This window comes from Medicago truncatula, chromosome 7, assembly GCF_003473485.1.
Source record: "Medicago truncatula cultivar Jemalong A17 chromosome 7, MtrunA17r5.0-ANR, whole genome shotgun sequence".
Lineage (NCBI taxonomy): Eukaryota > Viridiplantae > Streptophyta > Magnoliopsida > Fabales > Fabaceae > Medicago > Medicago truncatula.
The window spans coordinates 53714149-53732878 of NC_053048.1; the positions used below are offsets into that span (position 1 = coordinate 53714149).

An 18730-nucleotide genomic window follows, 5' to 3' on the forward strand; every position below is an offset into this window, starting at 1 on the left:
GTTTTGGGAGAAAAACCAAGAGGAGAGCTAAGAGGGGAGAATCTGATTTTCGTAGAGCTTGTTCGTCAATTCAAGGTAAGGGTGAGGTTTGCTTCAGTAGTATAGTTTTTGAATTCTGATTTTGAATTTAACAGGTTTATGATAAAATTGGGAATTTTGGGGTTTATGTTGGATTAATGGTTTTTTGAGTGAATTGAGTGTATAGATCGTTGTTCTGATGTTAGAAATAGGTTCTGGTTGCATACAACACTTAATTTTATATCTGTAAACTGATTTGGGGAGTGAATTTGAGGAAAATGAGATTTCTGGGAAAAACCTGCATTCTGCCCGTACTGATGTTCATCGCTCGCCCCGGCGAGTAGCTCGTCTCGCCTCGCGAGTGAGCAACTTCATGGCTCGCCTCGCGAGCAGAACCACTCACCATGGCGAGCAAGTGCCTGAGAGATCATGATTTTTGAATTGTTGTTATAAGCTGTATTTTGGTTAGTTTTGAGTGCCTAAATGATTTTAGAGAGGACTGAGACAATTTTTAGATTAAAATGATGAATATGGAGCTTAAAAATGAAGATTTAGTGAGAAAAATGTCAAAACTCCCGAGAGCACCCCTTTTCTTGTTCGCCTCGTACTCGCCACAGCGAGTAACCTTTTGCCTGAGCTCACCATGGCGAGCAGATGCACTCGCGAGGCGAGTTGCCCAGTATCTGAGCTGTTTGTTCTTTAATTGAATAATGTTGATTGAGCTTGATGTATGAGCATGATTATGATTAATTGTGCATTTTTCTGAATTGTTGGATTGATTATAATGATCTGTGGATGACTGTGATGTATGTTATATTTAAATAAATCATACATGTTGTTACTTATGGAGTTGTGAGTCATATATACAAATATGCATTGTTAAGTTGTATGTAGATATACACAAGTGGAGTCAGTTGCATAAGCATATAAAGCGGGAGGGCTCTTGCCCTGGAACGCCTTGTCGTTCAAAGCGGGAGGACTCATGTCCTGGAACACTTTAATTGTTCAAAGCGGTGAGGGCTTATGCCCTGATGAATGCTTTAACCATTCAATATCCGGTGAGGGCTTCTGTCCTGTAAATTGGTACCAAATGCATTGTCGTATTGTCGCATTGTCGAAGAGTCTTAGCGGTGTTGTCGAATAGTTGCATGAGTCATTGTTGTTGGTTGTAAATACCATTGTTGTTGATCTGTTGAATATGAAATATATATTTATATTGAATAATTATTATTATGTTAGGGTGTTAGATTCAATTGATGAATTTATTATATATATTTATTGTTGTGAATCTCACCCCTTCTCCTTGAAAATGTTGCCCTTCCTATGGGTAACTTGCAGGTGATCCTGAGTAGTAGGTGGTGGCTCAATGTCTAGGGCTCTGATACGTACGGGATGAGATTACTTGTTTATTTTCATTCCTTATGTATCAAATTTTGGAATATGCTGATGTAGCTCTTTTATTGTTAATTGAACAATGTTGATGATTTTATGTTGAGGCCTTTGTGCCGGAATTTAATGTTGATGATGAAGTTTAATGTTGAAAAATATTTCCGCTGCAATTTATTGATGTTTCATAAAGGATGTTGTTTATTAAATAGTTTTATATTCTATTTAAGAAATTTTAAAAAGTAGTGTGACATACACGTTTGGTGGTATACTCTGATGTTTATTTATTATTTAATTGCTTTGGGATAACGGGGTGTTACAGAAAACGCTAACAAGTGCCCGCCCTTTATGACACTTGTGAGTCTAAAAAAGAGTTTGTTTTGAAAAGTAGTGCACTCAATGCATTGAAACTTTAAAATGTAACTTTTTATACTTAAAATTTACCAATTATTTCCATTTTTGCATCTTTAACAAATGCCCTAAGAACACTTATTAACAAGACCTTGCATTAAATTACTATATTACCTATGAACAATTAAATAAGATGATAAATGATCTCTTTCGTTTAAACAAAGGTAGTGGTTTGAATTCAGTTTCGAGAATTGAAAAAACGATTTGACATCCAATGTGGTTGGTACTACCCAACTTGAATGATTAATCTTTGTAGTTTTATTTAAAGAGATTAATCTTTGTAATCCGGTTCATACCATAAAAACAATTGATTGTATTTACTTTTCCTTTGTGCCGATTATAGATTTTTTTATTTATGAGTGATTTTTTTTTTTTATCTTTTTATTTTTACCAAATAGTTATGATTGATTATACAATAACATTAAGTAAATATGTGACATAGATGAGCAAGAAAGAGATCAATTCTAAAGATTTGATCTTCTTTCAAAAAAAAAAATTCTAAAGATTCGATCTGTTGGCGATCAATTCAAAATTTATAAATACATTTTTTTTTTTTTATAAATTTTGAATTGATCCCCAACAAATCACATATTTAAAATTGATCTCTATCTTGCTCATCTATTTCACATCTTCACTTAATGTTACTGTTGATGTTCTCATCAAATTACATCTTTAGAATTGATCCATTTCTTGCTTATCGTCTCTATTCCGGTCATAGTCACCATGTTCTCATCTCCATATAAATATTTGTTTTAAGATAAACTATATAATGAATTTGATTAATCGTTATCATTATACTAAATATTAACGTGCATGTATGGACTGACGTGCCCATTGTCTGTTTTTTCAAATGAAGATAGAGCTAACTTCAATCATAGCAAAAATTAATGTCCATATTGTATTGTTTTTTTTTAATCTCTATACACTAATTGAAATTGAAATTAAAATTGATTTATATTTGATTTGTTAATATTGACATATGAGTTGATCTTTTTAAGGGAAAATATGAGTTGATTTAACTTATATTAAAATTAATAATTTTAAGGGAAAATATGAGTTGATTTAACTTATATTAGAATTAATTTAAATTTGAAGTTAGAATTATGGAGCCGTTTGTTTTAAATTTTAAAATTTATTTTTGATGTTTAAGTTAAAATTTAAATCGTATTGTTAAAAAAATGATCTACTGTATGTTGAAAAAAAAAATAGCTATTTTAATTAACTTTTAAAGAAAACCACTTTTAATAGAAGAGAGAGAAACATAGTTTATAGTGTATTTTCAACTTGAAAGTTTTTTCAACCGTGATATGCGATTTTCTTGAAAGTCGAGAATAATCTCCAAATTATTTATATAAAAATTTTAAAAAAATTTAAAACATATCCTAAATTCAATTATTTAAATTAAATAAAGACATAAAATTATAATAAAATAAATAAATTATATATTTAAGGAAAATGTTAACCACTGCCCCCGGACTCTAGTTAAGGCCTTTAAATGGTAATTTATCATGAAAATATATGTAATCAATGCGTCGAAAATCGAAATATTTGACTTATTTTAGAATTCTTAAAGAGTGTTTGGGGCACTCGTTAACAAGACCCTATTTTTAAAAGGGTTTTTCCAAAGATGGTTACAGGTATAGGTATGTAAGCTCTTAAGATGGAGACTTTTTTTCCATGTATCACCTTTCAAATCTTCCACATCATAACATCCAATATCAAATTTCAACCCAAAAATAATATACTCCCACAATGTAATTTTTGAACAATAACGAAAATAATATCACAACTGCAATTGCAATAGTGTTACAAAAACTCAGAATCACATTACATCTAAAACAATTAATTTTGGATTACAGCTATACAAGATTTTGTAATGGTGACAATGAGTTTGGACATGGAACCTCATACATCCATACCTAATTCCACCAGCCCAATCCCAGAAGCTATGAATTTTACAGTACCACTGTGTACAAACTACAAATACTGGGAATTGTTAAATGTCTCCCAGCAATTAGGAGTGTCACCCTTTATTAAAAATGTGTATCATAAATATGAAGTTAACAACATACAAATGTATAGCATAAACTTCAGATTTGAGACATACACATTTTAATTTTAAAATTTGTATACAGTAAACTTTAAGTTTACAATATGAAAAACTGAGGTTAGAGAGGGGGAAAAGAAAAGAGAAGGGAATTTTTGTCTATCCTCCAAACAGAAAAATAAGGGGTGAAAAGACCATTCGCAGCTATCTGTACATCTAACTTACTAAAATATTTTACTAAGCAAACAAGAAAATGCTTTCAAAACCATTCTACCGTGCATCTTGGATAGAAGCCTTTATCTGCAGCAACATGGGTGGCTGCTAGTAGCTCTTTCTGAACTTTTCGCCTCTCATAAAACACCAGGCACGAAATCGAAGTGCACTTCACACCACTTTCGAGAAGCCTATCGCCGCCTCCACAATGTTGACATATCTGCGAGAGGGAAAAACCCATTAACTATTACCAGAACAAAAAGGAAACATCCCAAAGCGATAAACCTAAGGTTTTTTAGGGAAACAAACAAGGCAGATAATTGAAAAAACAGAAACCATCATTAAAACTTGAGACAGAGGATATCTGCATAACAGAAACTATCATTTAACATAAAAAATTAGGAGGAATTTTTGGAAATTTTTATATATAATTTACTACATAAATCAGATTAGAATTACAAAAAACAATTTTAGTTACGTACTCATACTTACCCATGAATACAGATACAGCTACAGCATGAATTTTGGAATTCCCATGTTTTAGAGTTACATACTAATAACAGTATGCAACAGCCTATCATTTTCTTATAAACATTGATCACAATTGATGAAAAACATAAAAATATACTTACAGATACAAGGTGTTGCATCTCTTGCTCCAACTTTGCAGTTTTACCAATCACTGCTGTTGCAGCAGCCACCTCATTTTCAGAACATTGACTGCATAAACGGGCTGATGCCTGGACCAACCCACCACAGAGTACACAATGTTTTGAGAGATAGTAATAATCAATTCTGGTCCGTTGGAAGTTTGGAGTGAATGCATGCTTTACAGAAGCTTCTCTTACAGGACGAGGCATCTCTGCAAACCACTGGTTCAGGTCAGCACCAACAAGCCCAAATACTCGCTGTAAAGCCGGTATTATTTGTTTATTAATGTAATATAAATCATTTATTCTGAATGGTGAATCAATTGCCAAAACTTCCAATGGATCCACAACCATATCAACTAGGCGGGCTCCAGGCTCTCCATGGATTACAACATAAGGTATTCTCTCTGCATAACGTGGTTCAGCCCTACGATCAACCCTCATAGCCTTCGTTGCCACAATTGCAGCAGGAGGAAGTGACGAGATCCTTGCACTGTAGGTACCCAAGCGAACCTCCTTTGCAAAGATAAAATCCTTGAGGGAAACTCTGCCTGAAAGAATCCTCTTCCATTGACGCTGCAAATAAGTCTTCACCTGCATGCAGCAAATAAGAGATACGAGTGAATTCAAGTTAAACTAATATTGTTGTTTATCAGATAAAGTATCCAGAATAAGCAGTTGGAATTCTGGTGTTTCTTCGTTTTTTTTTTCTTGCAAAAAAAGTTGCTTCAACAAGGAGAGAAACTAAAAGGGGAAAAATTGGTGCGGAGGATTCATTAGATGGGCTTTATACTTGATAAAGATGCATGAATACAACATCCAAGTGATCAATTATGCAAAAAAAAGTATCCACAAGATAAAGGAAAGTAAATCAGAGATATACCTCAACAGTAACAAAACATGCATTAGCTTATATATCATCAAAGATATCATAAATCATTTTTAAAATATTACATTATACATGAAAGATGCAACATGCAAGCAAGTGTACCTCCAATAAACTCTGGTGCTCAAAAAAAAGTCTCAAAGACTGCTCCATTATCTTTGCAACTGCTTCACATGTGTCCCTGCGTACTGTTTCAATACCTTTGGCATCAAAAACAGGTTCAATTTGATTGGGGTTCTCATAACTGTAGCCAACATATCGCTTTTTAGTAATGAGGAAACATGGGTGATAAACTTTCTCCATCTTCAAGGTGACAGGACTAGGATTCATAGCAGTGATAGCAGAAGCAATCTCACTACCAATTTGGAAGGCCTCTTTGGCAGTGCGTCCTTTAAGAAGGACAAACATACTGCAGCAAATACACCCACTTTACTAATTTATCCTTTTAATACCTGTCACTTTAGCAAACATTACTTGTGATGTAATAATAACAATTGCAAAGATGATACAACAATGGCCATCATTCAATTGTTACAATATCCAAGTCAGCTGTAAGCATAAACACTTCAATGAGGATTTTACTAATTATTTTAAGGTGATCGAATGTCTTTGGGGGATTTTATCAATTATTTTAGGATAACTATGTTGTATTTTTATTCTTTTAGATTTAAGAATAATTAATTTAGTAGTGAAAACGAAAAAGTTCACAAGCGCAGACAAAACAACGGTTAAGAGAAAGAAAGAAAAAAAAAAGGGTCAAAAGAGCAACACAATTACTTAGCAAGTTTGACCTAAAACCACTGTTAAAAACCCATGAGCATAAAAATGCCAAGAATGTCCTGTGTTAGAATTAGAACACCAATATATAAATTGAGAATGCTAGGGAAGAGTTCCTGACAGAAAGTCTTGACCATAACTTCTATCATGTTTCTTAATTCCTTGTATGCATGCATACTTCTGTTCAGGAGAAAAATTACTTTCTATAGAAGAGAGGTTAGTGTTACCTATCAGTATCTCCATAAATAACTTTAGCATTCCACTTTTCATGTAGATTTACAAAAGATATAGCCTTTTCCAGTGTACAGCGTCCACATTGAACAATGCTGTCTGCAAGTTCTGCACAGGGCATGCGACCACTAAATCCAGCAGCAGTATAACCGTATGTTACATTTGATATGAGCTTCAAAGCAAGCTGTCTTGCATTAAATATCTGAAAAGAAAATTGCACTATTTGGTAAAATTGTTTACATGCATTCGAAAAATCTAATCCTACACTGAACATGGCAGATGCAATCGAGTCCATGAAAAGCAGCAACACCTGAAGGTAAAAACCTTCAGCATGTATTCAGTTCAGAAAATCCTCCAGACAGAAAAGAATCATAAAATTATTTTTATGTAAGCATTGACAAAAAATATTATAAAAGAAAAATGAGACTTTAACAATGAAGATTCCGTAAATTTATTACTCCCACCGTCCTTAAATATAAACACTTATTTGACTAAAAATTTGTCCCTAAATATAAGCCACTTTTCAAATTACTAGATACATTCATTGCTTCTTTTCCAAATAAACCCCTAATTAATACCACTAAGTGCCTTGGAATATGAAAAGTCAAAATTTACTACACATATATACAGAGGGTATTTTGGGTACCTTCATACATAAAATTGACACATTAACTACACTACTACTTTTCTTAATAAGAGTGAAAAAGACAACAATTCTTTACTATTATACTAGTAGTATTTAATAAACATACTAGGTGTGACTTAAAGATATTTAATTCCAAATCACATGCATACCCGCTGAAGGACTTGCTCTGAAGGAGACAACTTTTTCATTGCTTGTTTTACCATTATTCTAGTTGATAAAATTTCTTCCAATAGACGGGGAAGTACACCTCTTCGAATCTGTATGATAGCATTGTACAGTACAGATTAAAGTTAATTCATCCTATCCACATATCATGACAGCTCAATAGGAAAAAAGAATTGACTGAATCACCTTGGAAGGTACAAACATAACACCATTTGGAGTGAGCAAGATTTGATCTTTTAAATCCTGAAGAATATGTTGCTCCGGTACAAATGGACTAACCCCAAGTGTATTAGTCTTTGATGGCACAACTTTGCCAAGACATGTGCAAAAGCAAAGGTTGTATGCAATTATCATTGACGGATATAAAGATTGGAAGTCAAGTACAACAACAGGATCTGAATAAAATCCTGACTCTGGTTCCATTACTAGGGGAAGGCATTCCATGGCAGGTTGAGAAGCAACCTACAACAATGATGATTTGCTCAGCCCTTGGGTATAGGTGAATAAAACAACATTAAATAGACTTATAAGAAGAACCAGAATGACAAAAAAAACAGCAATCATCAATAAGGGAGAGGAAAAGTCAGTTTCGATGCCCAAACAATAATACCGATAACTTGACTAAGGAAAAACTTGGTGATTTAAATAATTTGATACTGTGAGAACTACAAAAGTGCGTATCATAAATGAATTCTTCCTAGAAAGGTGGGTGCACAACAGGATACACGTATTTAGTAGTAGTAAAACTCATTGTTGTCTACGCATCCAAAATACCATTATGGTATGCAATTTTATTATGCTTGGTATGATGGATAACAAACATTGTAGTTTTCCACCGATAAAAGAAGAGGAGGATGTGAGAATTTTGAGAGGACCTGTTGATTTCCAGGCGAGATAGCAACGTAGTTTTGTGTGTGGGCCAACCTCAAAAACATGGATTCAACACGGTATTGTGAGCCTCGAGAAAGAACAGAAAAGAAGTCTATTCCAAAGACGCGAGCAAGTTCTGATGTTCGATTCACCTGCAGAATAAAAATAAATAAGAAATAAAAATAGCCTAAAAATTCAGTGAATAAGAAAGAGGTGTAAATGTAACTTACTTTTGGACCCAAAACATTAGAATAAAGCTAATTAAGGAATCCACAAAAATACAGTAGCATATCACTACTAAGACCTACTCCCTCCGTTTATTTTTCTTTTGATGTTTTAGAACTTCAACTATATTCCAAAATACTTGATGTTTTAGTATGGTTAATATTTTTTTCCCAAGTTTACCCTTTTTGAAAAAACACACGATAAAACTATTAAAGAAGTTGTGACATTTGGCTTATCACATGTGAATTTAATTATAATGACATTTTAGTCCAAAACATACAAATATTTATATACTTTAATTACTCCTTAAGATTTGTGCCAAGAGCTAAAACATCAAAAGATAAAAAATGGAGGGAGTAGGTATTAGTAATGAATGTTTTGGCCAAATGGTAAATAGTCCAACAACAGTTAAAGGTAGTGGGAAATCCAAAAGAAAAATAACTATAGGACAAACTATAAAGAGAGATTTAGAGCCAAGTGGTTTATCTTTAGACTTAATACATCACAAGCATTATAGTGTTGATTGATCTATGCAACCAACCCGCCTAGTGGGGAAGTCTTAATTGGTGTTATTGTTGAATTATCATCCATTAACTTCAAAGAAACAAGCTTAAAATAACTCATGAAAAAATTCAAAAGCAATTGTAAATGAGTTTTGAGATTTCAATGCACCCAAACAAGCCTAAAAAATAGACTCTGCTTGTAGCATAGCCAAAACAAGCAGCAAATATACGTCTATTGGCAATAAACTTGTAATGCTACTGTACCATATCAAGTTGGTTTAATATCTCCAGGTTCAGCTTTGCTCTATCCACAATATATTTGATACACTGATATCTTGCTTGCCCTGGACCCCTTGAAAACCACTTTGTCAGCACATTGTGGTTAAGTGAAGGAACTTTCCGCCTCAATACAGCTTCAGCAACAGCTTCAACTGAATACAAATTCAGCTTAACTTCTCCACGAATCAATCTCCATAAGTTAAGGACAATTCTTCCACCTACATGAACTCCACTAGCATGTGTCCGTCCCCACTCATCCTCAATTATTGAACTTTCTCGTGCACAACAATCTAGACTGGTAGTATCTGGGATGTCCGGTTCCAAGATACTTTTCTCAGATGTTTTGATGTCTTGAGAATTAATCCAAGAATTAGATGGAGTGCGAGACAAATCATTAAGTAATCCAAAACCAAGATGTGAAGCCCTTTCTGCTAGAAAACCAAGAGAACTCCCTTGAATTTCCCAACCCATCAATATATCTGGGTCAGATGAAGACACAATCTTTGTAAATTCTTTAAGCAAGTGCTTTTCATCAGTGAAGTTCAGTACTTTGCAGTCTGATAGACCATCAAGACTTCTGCAAAGCAATCAAGATTAAGCATGAATAGCAATTTTGAAAGCATAAGATGAGCATGTAAGAAATGCAGCGTATATTTCACCGGTGGATAAAATTTTCCACCAATGAAAACCAATTAAGAAAGAAAATGAGTAACGGATGACATAAGGAGACATTACCATACCTCTGACAAGGTACAAATTTACTATGCAAAAGAACTAGAACTTCAACAGTAGCATCACAATCTTTCTGAAAACCAAGAGCTACAATATTTACGGCATCAAATTGAGGATCAGGTAAAAGGTCTCCTCTAGATTCTGCAAGCACCTACCAATGTTGCAATCAAGTCAGACTGACATGAATGCCAAGACTATAGAAATGTCAACTAAAAAAGACAACAAAAGAAACTTATTTAAAGTTTTAAGATATAATTAAAACATAAAACAAGTAAACATGTAATCTTCACTAAAAAGCAATAAAAGCATGCCCCAGTTCCTAGAACAAATATGATATTGATCACTTGTTGCAAGAACAGGTCTCAGAAGGTAACAGTGATTAGTATCTTTGGGTTTTGATAAATATCATTCAAAAATAATGTATAAGAATCTGGAATTGGAGAACTATAACTACAACACACTAATTTGACAACAAAAGAAGCATGATCATGGATCGCCACAGAGCATCTAACAACAATAAAAACAGGCTAATAACTTCTTCTTTTTTTGAATCGGCAAAATATTATTAACCAACAAGCCCGTGCAAGAAGCACTAACAAGCTCGGGTGGAGAAAAAAAATACATACAAGGGGAAATCGGTTGCCACATAAACACCGGCTCGAACAAAAACCCCTTAAAAACCACCCCATAAAAAGGAACACACCAAAAGAGTAATGACGCGGGCATATACATATGACGCAGGCTAATAACTAATATAAAAGAAAGCATTAACCAAAGAATAAATCAACAGTGCAGTTAGCTATTGAGTTATCAACAGCATCACTTTCAAAGCACGACTGATAATGGGGATTGATGTTTTTTTTTTCTGTATGTGAGTGAAAGAGAGAGAGTGTGACTGTCACCCAATATTAAGAATCAAATTCTTACAAAATGCTAGGAAAAAGTTGTTATATACCTAAAATAAGGTCTTCAAATCAGAACCAGATATGGAAATCTCAGAGGCATAAAAGAAATCTAGAAGACGTTGTCACGTATTTTCTGTAAATAAAATAGAAGAAAAATTATGACAATACTATGTCCAATACCTCTATACTAAGTAATGCCAATTGTTGTCCATGGCCAGCACTTGCCGGATCCTGAAATCCAATTTGACTTAGAGGGGTAAAACTTGATTTCTCACCAGGGCCTGATATCTGAGAAATATCTTGAGAGTGATCCATATGTGCTTTTATTCTTTCTGTTTGTCCTTCGTTAATGCATGGAAGCTTCTTCTCTGTATCTTGATGCAGCTCAGGCCTAAGAGTAGGTCCAGAGGCGCATTTAGATATGTCCTTGTCCTTTGCACCAGGTTCTTGACGCATTTGATCAGGAGTATGCCTAAGAGGCCCAGACGTGCATTTAGGTACATCCTGGTCCTCCGCATCAGGTTCTTGATGCATTTGATCACGAGTATACCCAGGATAGAGACAATTAGTATAACCGGATTCAGGTATTACCTTCTCATAATCATTAGACATGTAGGTATATTTCTGCTAGTCCTGTTGTTACAGACTTTAGTTCTGTGATGTATCGTTATTTGTTATCATATTAAGTTATTATGTTACTCTGTAGTCTGTACAAATAAAACCTTGTAAAACAAGCTCACTTTGATTACCAAAATTCAGAGCAGTGTCTGAACTAGACATAAATACCATTGTTCACATTTGGGTCTATCTCACACTTAAGGTGCAAGGTCAGTGGTAAGAGTTTAGCCTTCTCATCTCAAGGTACTGGGTTCAATTCCCCTCGAGGACAGTTGTAAAATGGTCATTAGTGCTCTTTAATTAATAAAAACTTCCCCCTTCCCCCATTTTTTTATATATATTAAAAAAAAAAAAAAAAAAAACTGCCTAAACAAAAATCAACATTTTGCTAGAAACTGTGCCAATGAACCATTTATAGACCAATTCAAATTTTCAAATCAGTCTTCTAAAAAAAATACCCTACCCTTGAAATATGAAGACTAATTTGTTTTTATTTCTTTAGTGAATTTCCTAGAGTAAGTGAAATGGGTAAAAACAAATCACTGATCAGCTATCAAATGCATATATGTTATAGTGTATATATACCTCTCTCATCACAAAATAGCCATCTTTGCACAGAACCGGCAGAAGGAGGCAAAATATTAGGTGTTAATAGGTATAGGTGAGAGCCATCATTTTGATAGTAAGTGGAAACGCCTTTTGTCCCAGAGGATCTGGGGGTTTCAATAGTAACACACTTGTTCCAAGGTTTTTTCTGTTTCTGGGAATTCCTTGCAGAAATAGGAAGAAATACATCCAGAGCGTTGCCTTCAAGAATTAAACACAAGCACATGAGAAGTTTCATCAAAATCCAGTAAGATCAGACTAGAGGATATGGAAGAAGACGTAACAAGCTAAAATAACCAAGTCTTATCCTACTATAACATATAACATCAAGTTACACAACATATAACATCAAGTTAAGGAATTTCATAATTTCACAAAATGCCTTACTTCCTGGTTAAATCAAGTTAGCAAAATTCATTGTCACGCATCTAAGCCCCTTTCATGCCAGACCCATGTGTCTTCCAGGAAAAACAATGCAAAAACATAATCTTTGTTTCCTTTAAACTTCTGTATACTGGCTATTCCACAGAATAGCAAGTTTTATATCCTAAAAAATAGTAATAAAGGCTGACTGACAGCTAATTAATACATAAGTTAGCACAAAAGAGGCACTTTTGTTTAAAAAAGCACTAGAGTGAATCATATATTCACCAAAATGTCTCTAATGAAAAACATATCCAAAATCCATTCAAATTTCAACCTAGAACAAACAGAAAGGCAAATTTACAAAAAGGAGGTGTGGAGAGTTAAAGAAGGTATAGTTTAAACCTGGCATTTCATCATCCTCATCCAAATGTAAATTATTCGGGAAGGTTGGCAAGGACAAATGACTTTTAAGATTCTTGTCAACCAAAGAGCTATTGCCTATGACCACTTTAGTTAATTTCATGTGATTACTCTTCAGGTCATCAACAATGGGTTCTGAGCCAACAGTCTTACACAGCAAATTTTTATCCAGCTTTTGATTATCAACCTTATCAGTGAGCAATACTCTTGTATCACTTGCAGCACTTTTTCCCACAGCATGCTCGTAAGACTTCATCTGATCATGCTGCACAAAAAATATGCTACCACTAGAAGTTTTATCAATGCACTTACTTTTGCCCGACACTTCGTCATCGACTAATGAGTTTTGTCTACTACCTGAAGCAACAGAATCAGTTTCCTGACACCTCTCAGGAGCTCTGACTTTATGATCATCGTCAGTTCTCAAATGAGTGTCTAAAGAAGGATTTGGGGTATAGGCATCAGAAGCTGCATGTTTTTCATAAGTTGTTCTATCCTTGGTGTTTTTCTCCCTGCAAGCCACAGATTTGTCTATGGAATCAGCCAAATGTGAAGTTTCAAGCAGGACCGGCCTTTCATGCATTGAAGAAGAACTTTGATTTGCAGAGTTCTTCAACACCATACCTGCTTCTAGATAATGCCTTTCATGTTGAACTAAACATTCATCTTTAGATATATTCAAAAAACTGTCACTGTCAGATGGAAATGACTGTTTCCGACACACTAAATTATCACGACTTCTCACTTCATGATCAGAATTTTTTTGGAGTTCTTTTTCTACTTCATCGGTTTGCATTGTTTCCAATTCAAGTTTTGGCCAAAGGCACGTTTTTGTCCCCCCATGCCTGTCCAAATTAAGCTTCTTTGCAGTTCCAGATTCTCGTTCATCATGTTCAACTCGATAGGATCGCTTTCTCCTCATCAAGTCCCTTAACGAGCAGTTAACCAAACTATGCACTTCTTTTGAATCTGAGGCACCTTCTCCAACATTTCTTTTAATATATTTATTATTTTTAATCTCATTCCTGGTTAAGTAATCTGACAGAGAAGAATCCTCGGTTTCTCGTTCAAACAGATGAGCCACTTGTGAGGTAGCATGCTCTCCATCATTATTAACCTTCCCGGTCATGGAAAAAGGCAAAGACCCCCATTGTCTATTTCTTTTATCTGTATTGACTGTACTTGTGTCAGTATTGTGCAGTAAGTGGTTCTCAGAAGCTCTTTTGTATTCACTGTTTATCTCAACTGCAGAAGAGATTTCAGCCAAACTAGCACATGGACTTGAGAATTCATCATCGTTAGAACCATCAACTTGAGGTATCATATTGTCGGATGAAGCTTCAATAGGACAATTGTGATCAAAGGAACGAGAAGGCTTTTTTTTTGGCAGGTCTAACGCAAGCATATCATCAATTGAATCTAGAATATCTTGACACTCCTGCTGGGACTCACTCTCATAAGCCATATTTGCTTTCTCCAGCATCTTATCAATTGTTGCAGCAGGTGGCAAGGGACTCAAGATTGTTTCACAAGCAAGTTCATCATCAGAGTTTATATCCTCTGCAGCTTGAGAAGTTGCAAGCCACTTAAGAAGATTTTGTGCTTCCATATCAGCATCCTAGAAAACATTAAATATAGAAATGAACGATAAAACTTCAATAGACCAAATTGCGTAAAAGAATATCGAAGATTAATAGTGTCATGAATTGATTAATCTAAATTCTAAACCCTATGGAAAAATTCACAATATTGTTCCAGATAGACCTTTCATCTGAATCCGGACTAGATAGAGAGCAACTGATCATATGGTAAGACATTTTTGTGAAGGGGTGGAAGGAAGAGTCTACGGTATTAAGGTATGTATTTGAATACTTCTGTTATTATGTGAATAACATATAAAGTGGGTATGCATAATAAGAAGAAAACACACTCACCGTCTATAAAATAAACGCTACAAACTAATACTGCCCTACTCCTGAAGAAGGTTATCGAGTTAAAAAAAAGGTAAGAATTATAACGAAAGTGTGTTGATATACATAGAAGAAAAATACTGGAAAAAGCTATTGCCTTTATGTCCAACATTTCAATCTTTTCAGCTGATTGCATTTGACCAATTTTCAACAACTTGAGACTTGTGTCGGTCCCTTCCTCAAGCAATTTGGCATTTTCACACAATGAAGCTGGTGGCGATGCTGAGCCTATTATGTCTGTTTCTCTGCAACATTTCAAGGCTTGTTGGGTCTTCATATGTAAGATAAGATATAATAAATTTTCCACCAGCATTGGCTGTACATGTACCTGAGTTCCTTCTCAAAAGGAGTGCAAGATAAAGTGGTGTCGGATTCACTGCACAATTGAATAAGTTTTTTCTCAAAGTCAAGACCAGAAGAGAGAAGTTTCATGACATCTTCTGGTAGTGGTTTACCAGAATCAGAAAGCATCGTAGCCTCGTGAATCCCCGACCGTTTTCGCTGTTCCTGAAACATTGTGGAACAACTAATTTAGAAAAACTCAGACATTGACAACATAACATGTAAAATAGACATAGAAAAACAAATTAACAGGGTTACCTCCCATATTGATACAAGTGACTGAACCATGTTGACATTTGAGCTTGTTTGTGAGAGAGATGAAAACATTTTAAACTGCTGATTAAGAATCTCTGCAAAACAGACATATCATAATCAGAAGAATAATAGTAGCACAAGAGACCATTATTTGTATCTGTGTGTCAGTATGGCCATGAAACTAGACAAACCATCTACAGAAATATCTCCTTCAAGCTCACAGATGCTTTGACGCTTAGGACTGTGAGTGTTGTCATTTGATGAACCACCAGATTCACTAGGGAGTGACCACATCCAGTCGAATGAGATCGTGGAAGACATCCATATTTTTGACTCTAAACATGCCTCAGCACCTGGATCTGCCTAATGAAAAGATTATGACATCAAATATAGGGAACATATTGTCAAACAGTAACATTATGGTAGTCAAACATAAAAACAAAGTTAGAGAGATGTTTAACTTGGAAAACATGCAAGTCAATTTACCTTTCTGTGCTGGCTATTGATGTCTGACTTCTTGTGAATAGAATCCGGCATGGGATGGCGAAACCTCATCTTTGATAGATGTAAATGACCCATGCCATACAAGTTGTAATCAACCTAACATAACAAAACAAAGTCTATTGACCGGCACTAGACATAACTAAGCAAACATGTGCTGAAGATTTTTTCACTCAGGCAATCAAATGAAAGAACACTGGTCGACATACACAGTGCGTTTTCACAATTAAAGAAGACAGCAACTACGGCACAAAATTTATTTAACATTACCGGGGGAAAAGGACACTGAACATGTACAGTTGACAGAAATTTTTAATTAACAGAAAGTGCAGAGTAAAATGAGCAGAAAATCACAAGACAGTGGTAACTTAAATGTATCACAATTCACAAATAACATATCACCCAATCAAGACAGTATCTGGATGTTCCAAACCCATCCAGGACAATCCCAATCATAGAAATAATAGGGTAAAAGAAAACATAAAATTTGATTGAACAAATTTAGTGGCTGAATGCAGCCAGATGAGTAAAATTCAGGGTGTCGATAATGCCATGTAAAGAACAATGACTAATTTAAACAGAAAATTGTATATCATGTTTCGTTGCACATAAGCTATAATAAGTTTCAGTTATACCAAGTCCTCGAATGAGAGTACATACCAGAAACTGAAGAATAAAGGGAATATGTGATTCGTGAGGCTGTAAACTTTTATTAAGAACAGCACCAGCCTGAAAAGCAAATGACATGATGAAAGCTTATTCTCTGTAACATCAAACGAAGATGTACTAGTTTCAAAATAGATTTTCTAATAATCAACAAAATTTGAAGTATTCAGAACAAAATGATGACGAGTTACAAGCAGCATGCTACATGAGTTATTACCAAGAGAAGATTTGCTGCACGAGAGACATCTTGAGGATAATATCTATATGAACCAGTCAAGGCTTACCCTTTTTCGGTAAGAAGTTGTCCAATAATTTAGACATGCTATCATCATAGCTAATACATACAAGTGGCTTGTGCAGGATGTGCAACTGTGCATGTGAAAACATATGGCAAAAAAGAATAAAAAATTGTATACAACATCTGGATACAGGTAAATCTTTACAAAAAACTCTTCAAATGAGCAATAGCCATAAAATTTCTTTGCTCGGACAAGGCTGCAGCCATGTACATGTTGTCTCGATGAATCAGCACTGCCTTTAAGCTGTAAGAAATCAAAACTTGGCATCACATCTTTAATATAAGAAAGTTTATCTAATAATGCACAAAACCCTTTCTAACTCATCCAAAGATACCTTCAAGGCTTTCTCGAGAGAAGAAGCTACCATGTAGGTGTATGCATCACCTGTATAACATCAAGAAAAAAATCTTCTATGCAATGAGTAACTAAACCGGAATTTGACATAAATTTCAAGTATAAATATAGAATACTGAACAAAATCGGGGACCATGACATATGACTTGATGTTACCTTCTTGGTCTAGTTGGAGTGGTATATCTGAACACGACACATATAAATAAGGCAAAGCCTACAAAGAATAATAGACGAACAATTAAAATTGGAGCATAATACAATATGAAAGATAATAAAATAGTAACTACTTTGTATATCATAAAAAAAATAAAAAATAAAAAGCTGAAACTATCTAGTTGCATTTACGACAGAGGTTTTATCAAGATTACAACGTTCTAAAAAAACATTTAGACGCCATAGTGACAACAACTTAAAATCTTGTTTATGATTACAAAATTGCTAGCACTGGCAACAAGTGGTAAATAAGATTTAAGTAAATACAAAGCATAAATGAAGCAGGGACATGAACAATGACACGTTGACACCGGTAATAGAAAATGACATAATAACTAACTATCCAAACAGTTAAAAAGCAAAAATTGTTAAATATAACAAAAATTGAAATGGAAACTTACTCCATGAATGTGCAGGCAAGTTTTCTGGCCAGCAGGAGTAGAACCATAAACTCTAATTACAGGAACTTCGTTCACTTTTCCACCTGAGTTAGTATGAATAAAAAAAAAATAGTTAGGGTTGTGAATATTGTAAACGCAAAATGGAGAGTTTAGTGTAAAGAATTAGGGTTTAGTGTGAAACATACGATGGAAGGTGCTGTGAGAGATATCGATGGATGGGATTGGCGATGCCATGTAATGGTCTACGGAGACAATTCGAACACTGAAAACATCTGAATTTGACTCTGAATCTGACATTTTGAAAATGGTGGTAGTTTTGGCGCTAGGTAGTTGGAAGAACAAATTCAACTCTTAACTACAAAAGCTTCTCTCGTACGCTTTCGGTGCGGTGCTATGCTAAGTTGCTAACTACACTTTCTTTTTCTGCACATACCTCCTTCCTTTTAAAACAGCAATATTACTCTCCTTAATATAATTCTTTTCTTTTTTGACAAACTTCAATTTAATTCTTAGATTATAAGAAATATGTTGTTTTAGAGTGTGTTTAGACGGGATAGTTGAGAAATTTTGAAGAATTTAGAATTTTATGCAATTCAAATTATTCAATTAAATTACCTTCATTTCTAAATATTATTGTTTGGATGGAGTAATAGAAAATTTCATTGGCAACATTTTTAAGCAACTATTGTAAATTTTGTTTTTTACCTAGAATAACCTCTTACATCATTTTTCCCCTTTCTTTCATTCTAAATAAGTGGTTTCCACATGTATCAAG

The 18730-nt window shown here is 34.4% G+C and overlaps 1 protein-coding gene across 4 annotated transcripts; it reads right to left on the minus strand.

The window, feature by feature from the left end:
* Nucleotides 1-3593: 3593 nt before the first annotated feature.
* Nucleotides 3594-18353, minus strand: LOC11431309 (DNA polymerase zeta catalytic subunit). Of its 4 annotated transcripts, XM_013595034.3 has the most exons (24): nt 18141-18350; nt 17956-18038; nt 17498-17555; nt 17322-17371; nt 17118-17230; nt 16906-16948; nt 16683-16751; nt 16008-16121; nt 15713-15884; nt 15525-15616; nt 15253-15431; nt 15022-15169; nt 12937-14572; nt 12148-12369; nt 11125-11468; nt 10048-10190; nt 9293-9884; nt 8306-8452; nt 7617-7892; nt 7415-7522; nt 6616-6821; nt 5717-6020; nt 4708-5319; nt 3594-4295 (listed from the first exon to the last, which is right to left on the minus strand). In XM_013595034.3, exons 1-24 carry the CDS (start codon nt 18250-18252, stop codon nt 4122-4124), a joined length of 5997 nt encoding a protein of 1998 aa, XP_013450488.2. In that variant the 5' UTR covers nt 18253-18350; the 3' UTR covers nt 3594-4121. The 4 variants fall into 4 exon arrangements, with proteins under 4 accessions (XP_013450488.2, XP_013450487.2, XP_024626938.1 ...); XM_024771170.2 differs by lacking the exons at nt 3594-4295; nt 4708-5319 and having other exon boundaries at nt 5937-6063; nt 18141-18353; XM_024771169.2 differs by lacking the exons at nt 3594-4295; nt 4708-5319 and having other exon boundaries at nt 5942-6069; nt 18141-18353.
* Between the last annotated feature and the right edge of the window lie 377 nt (nt 18354-18730).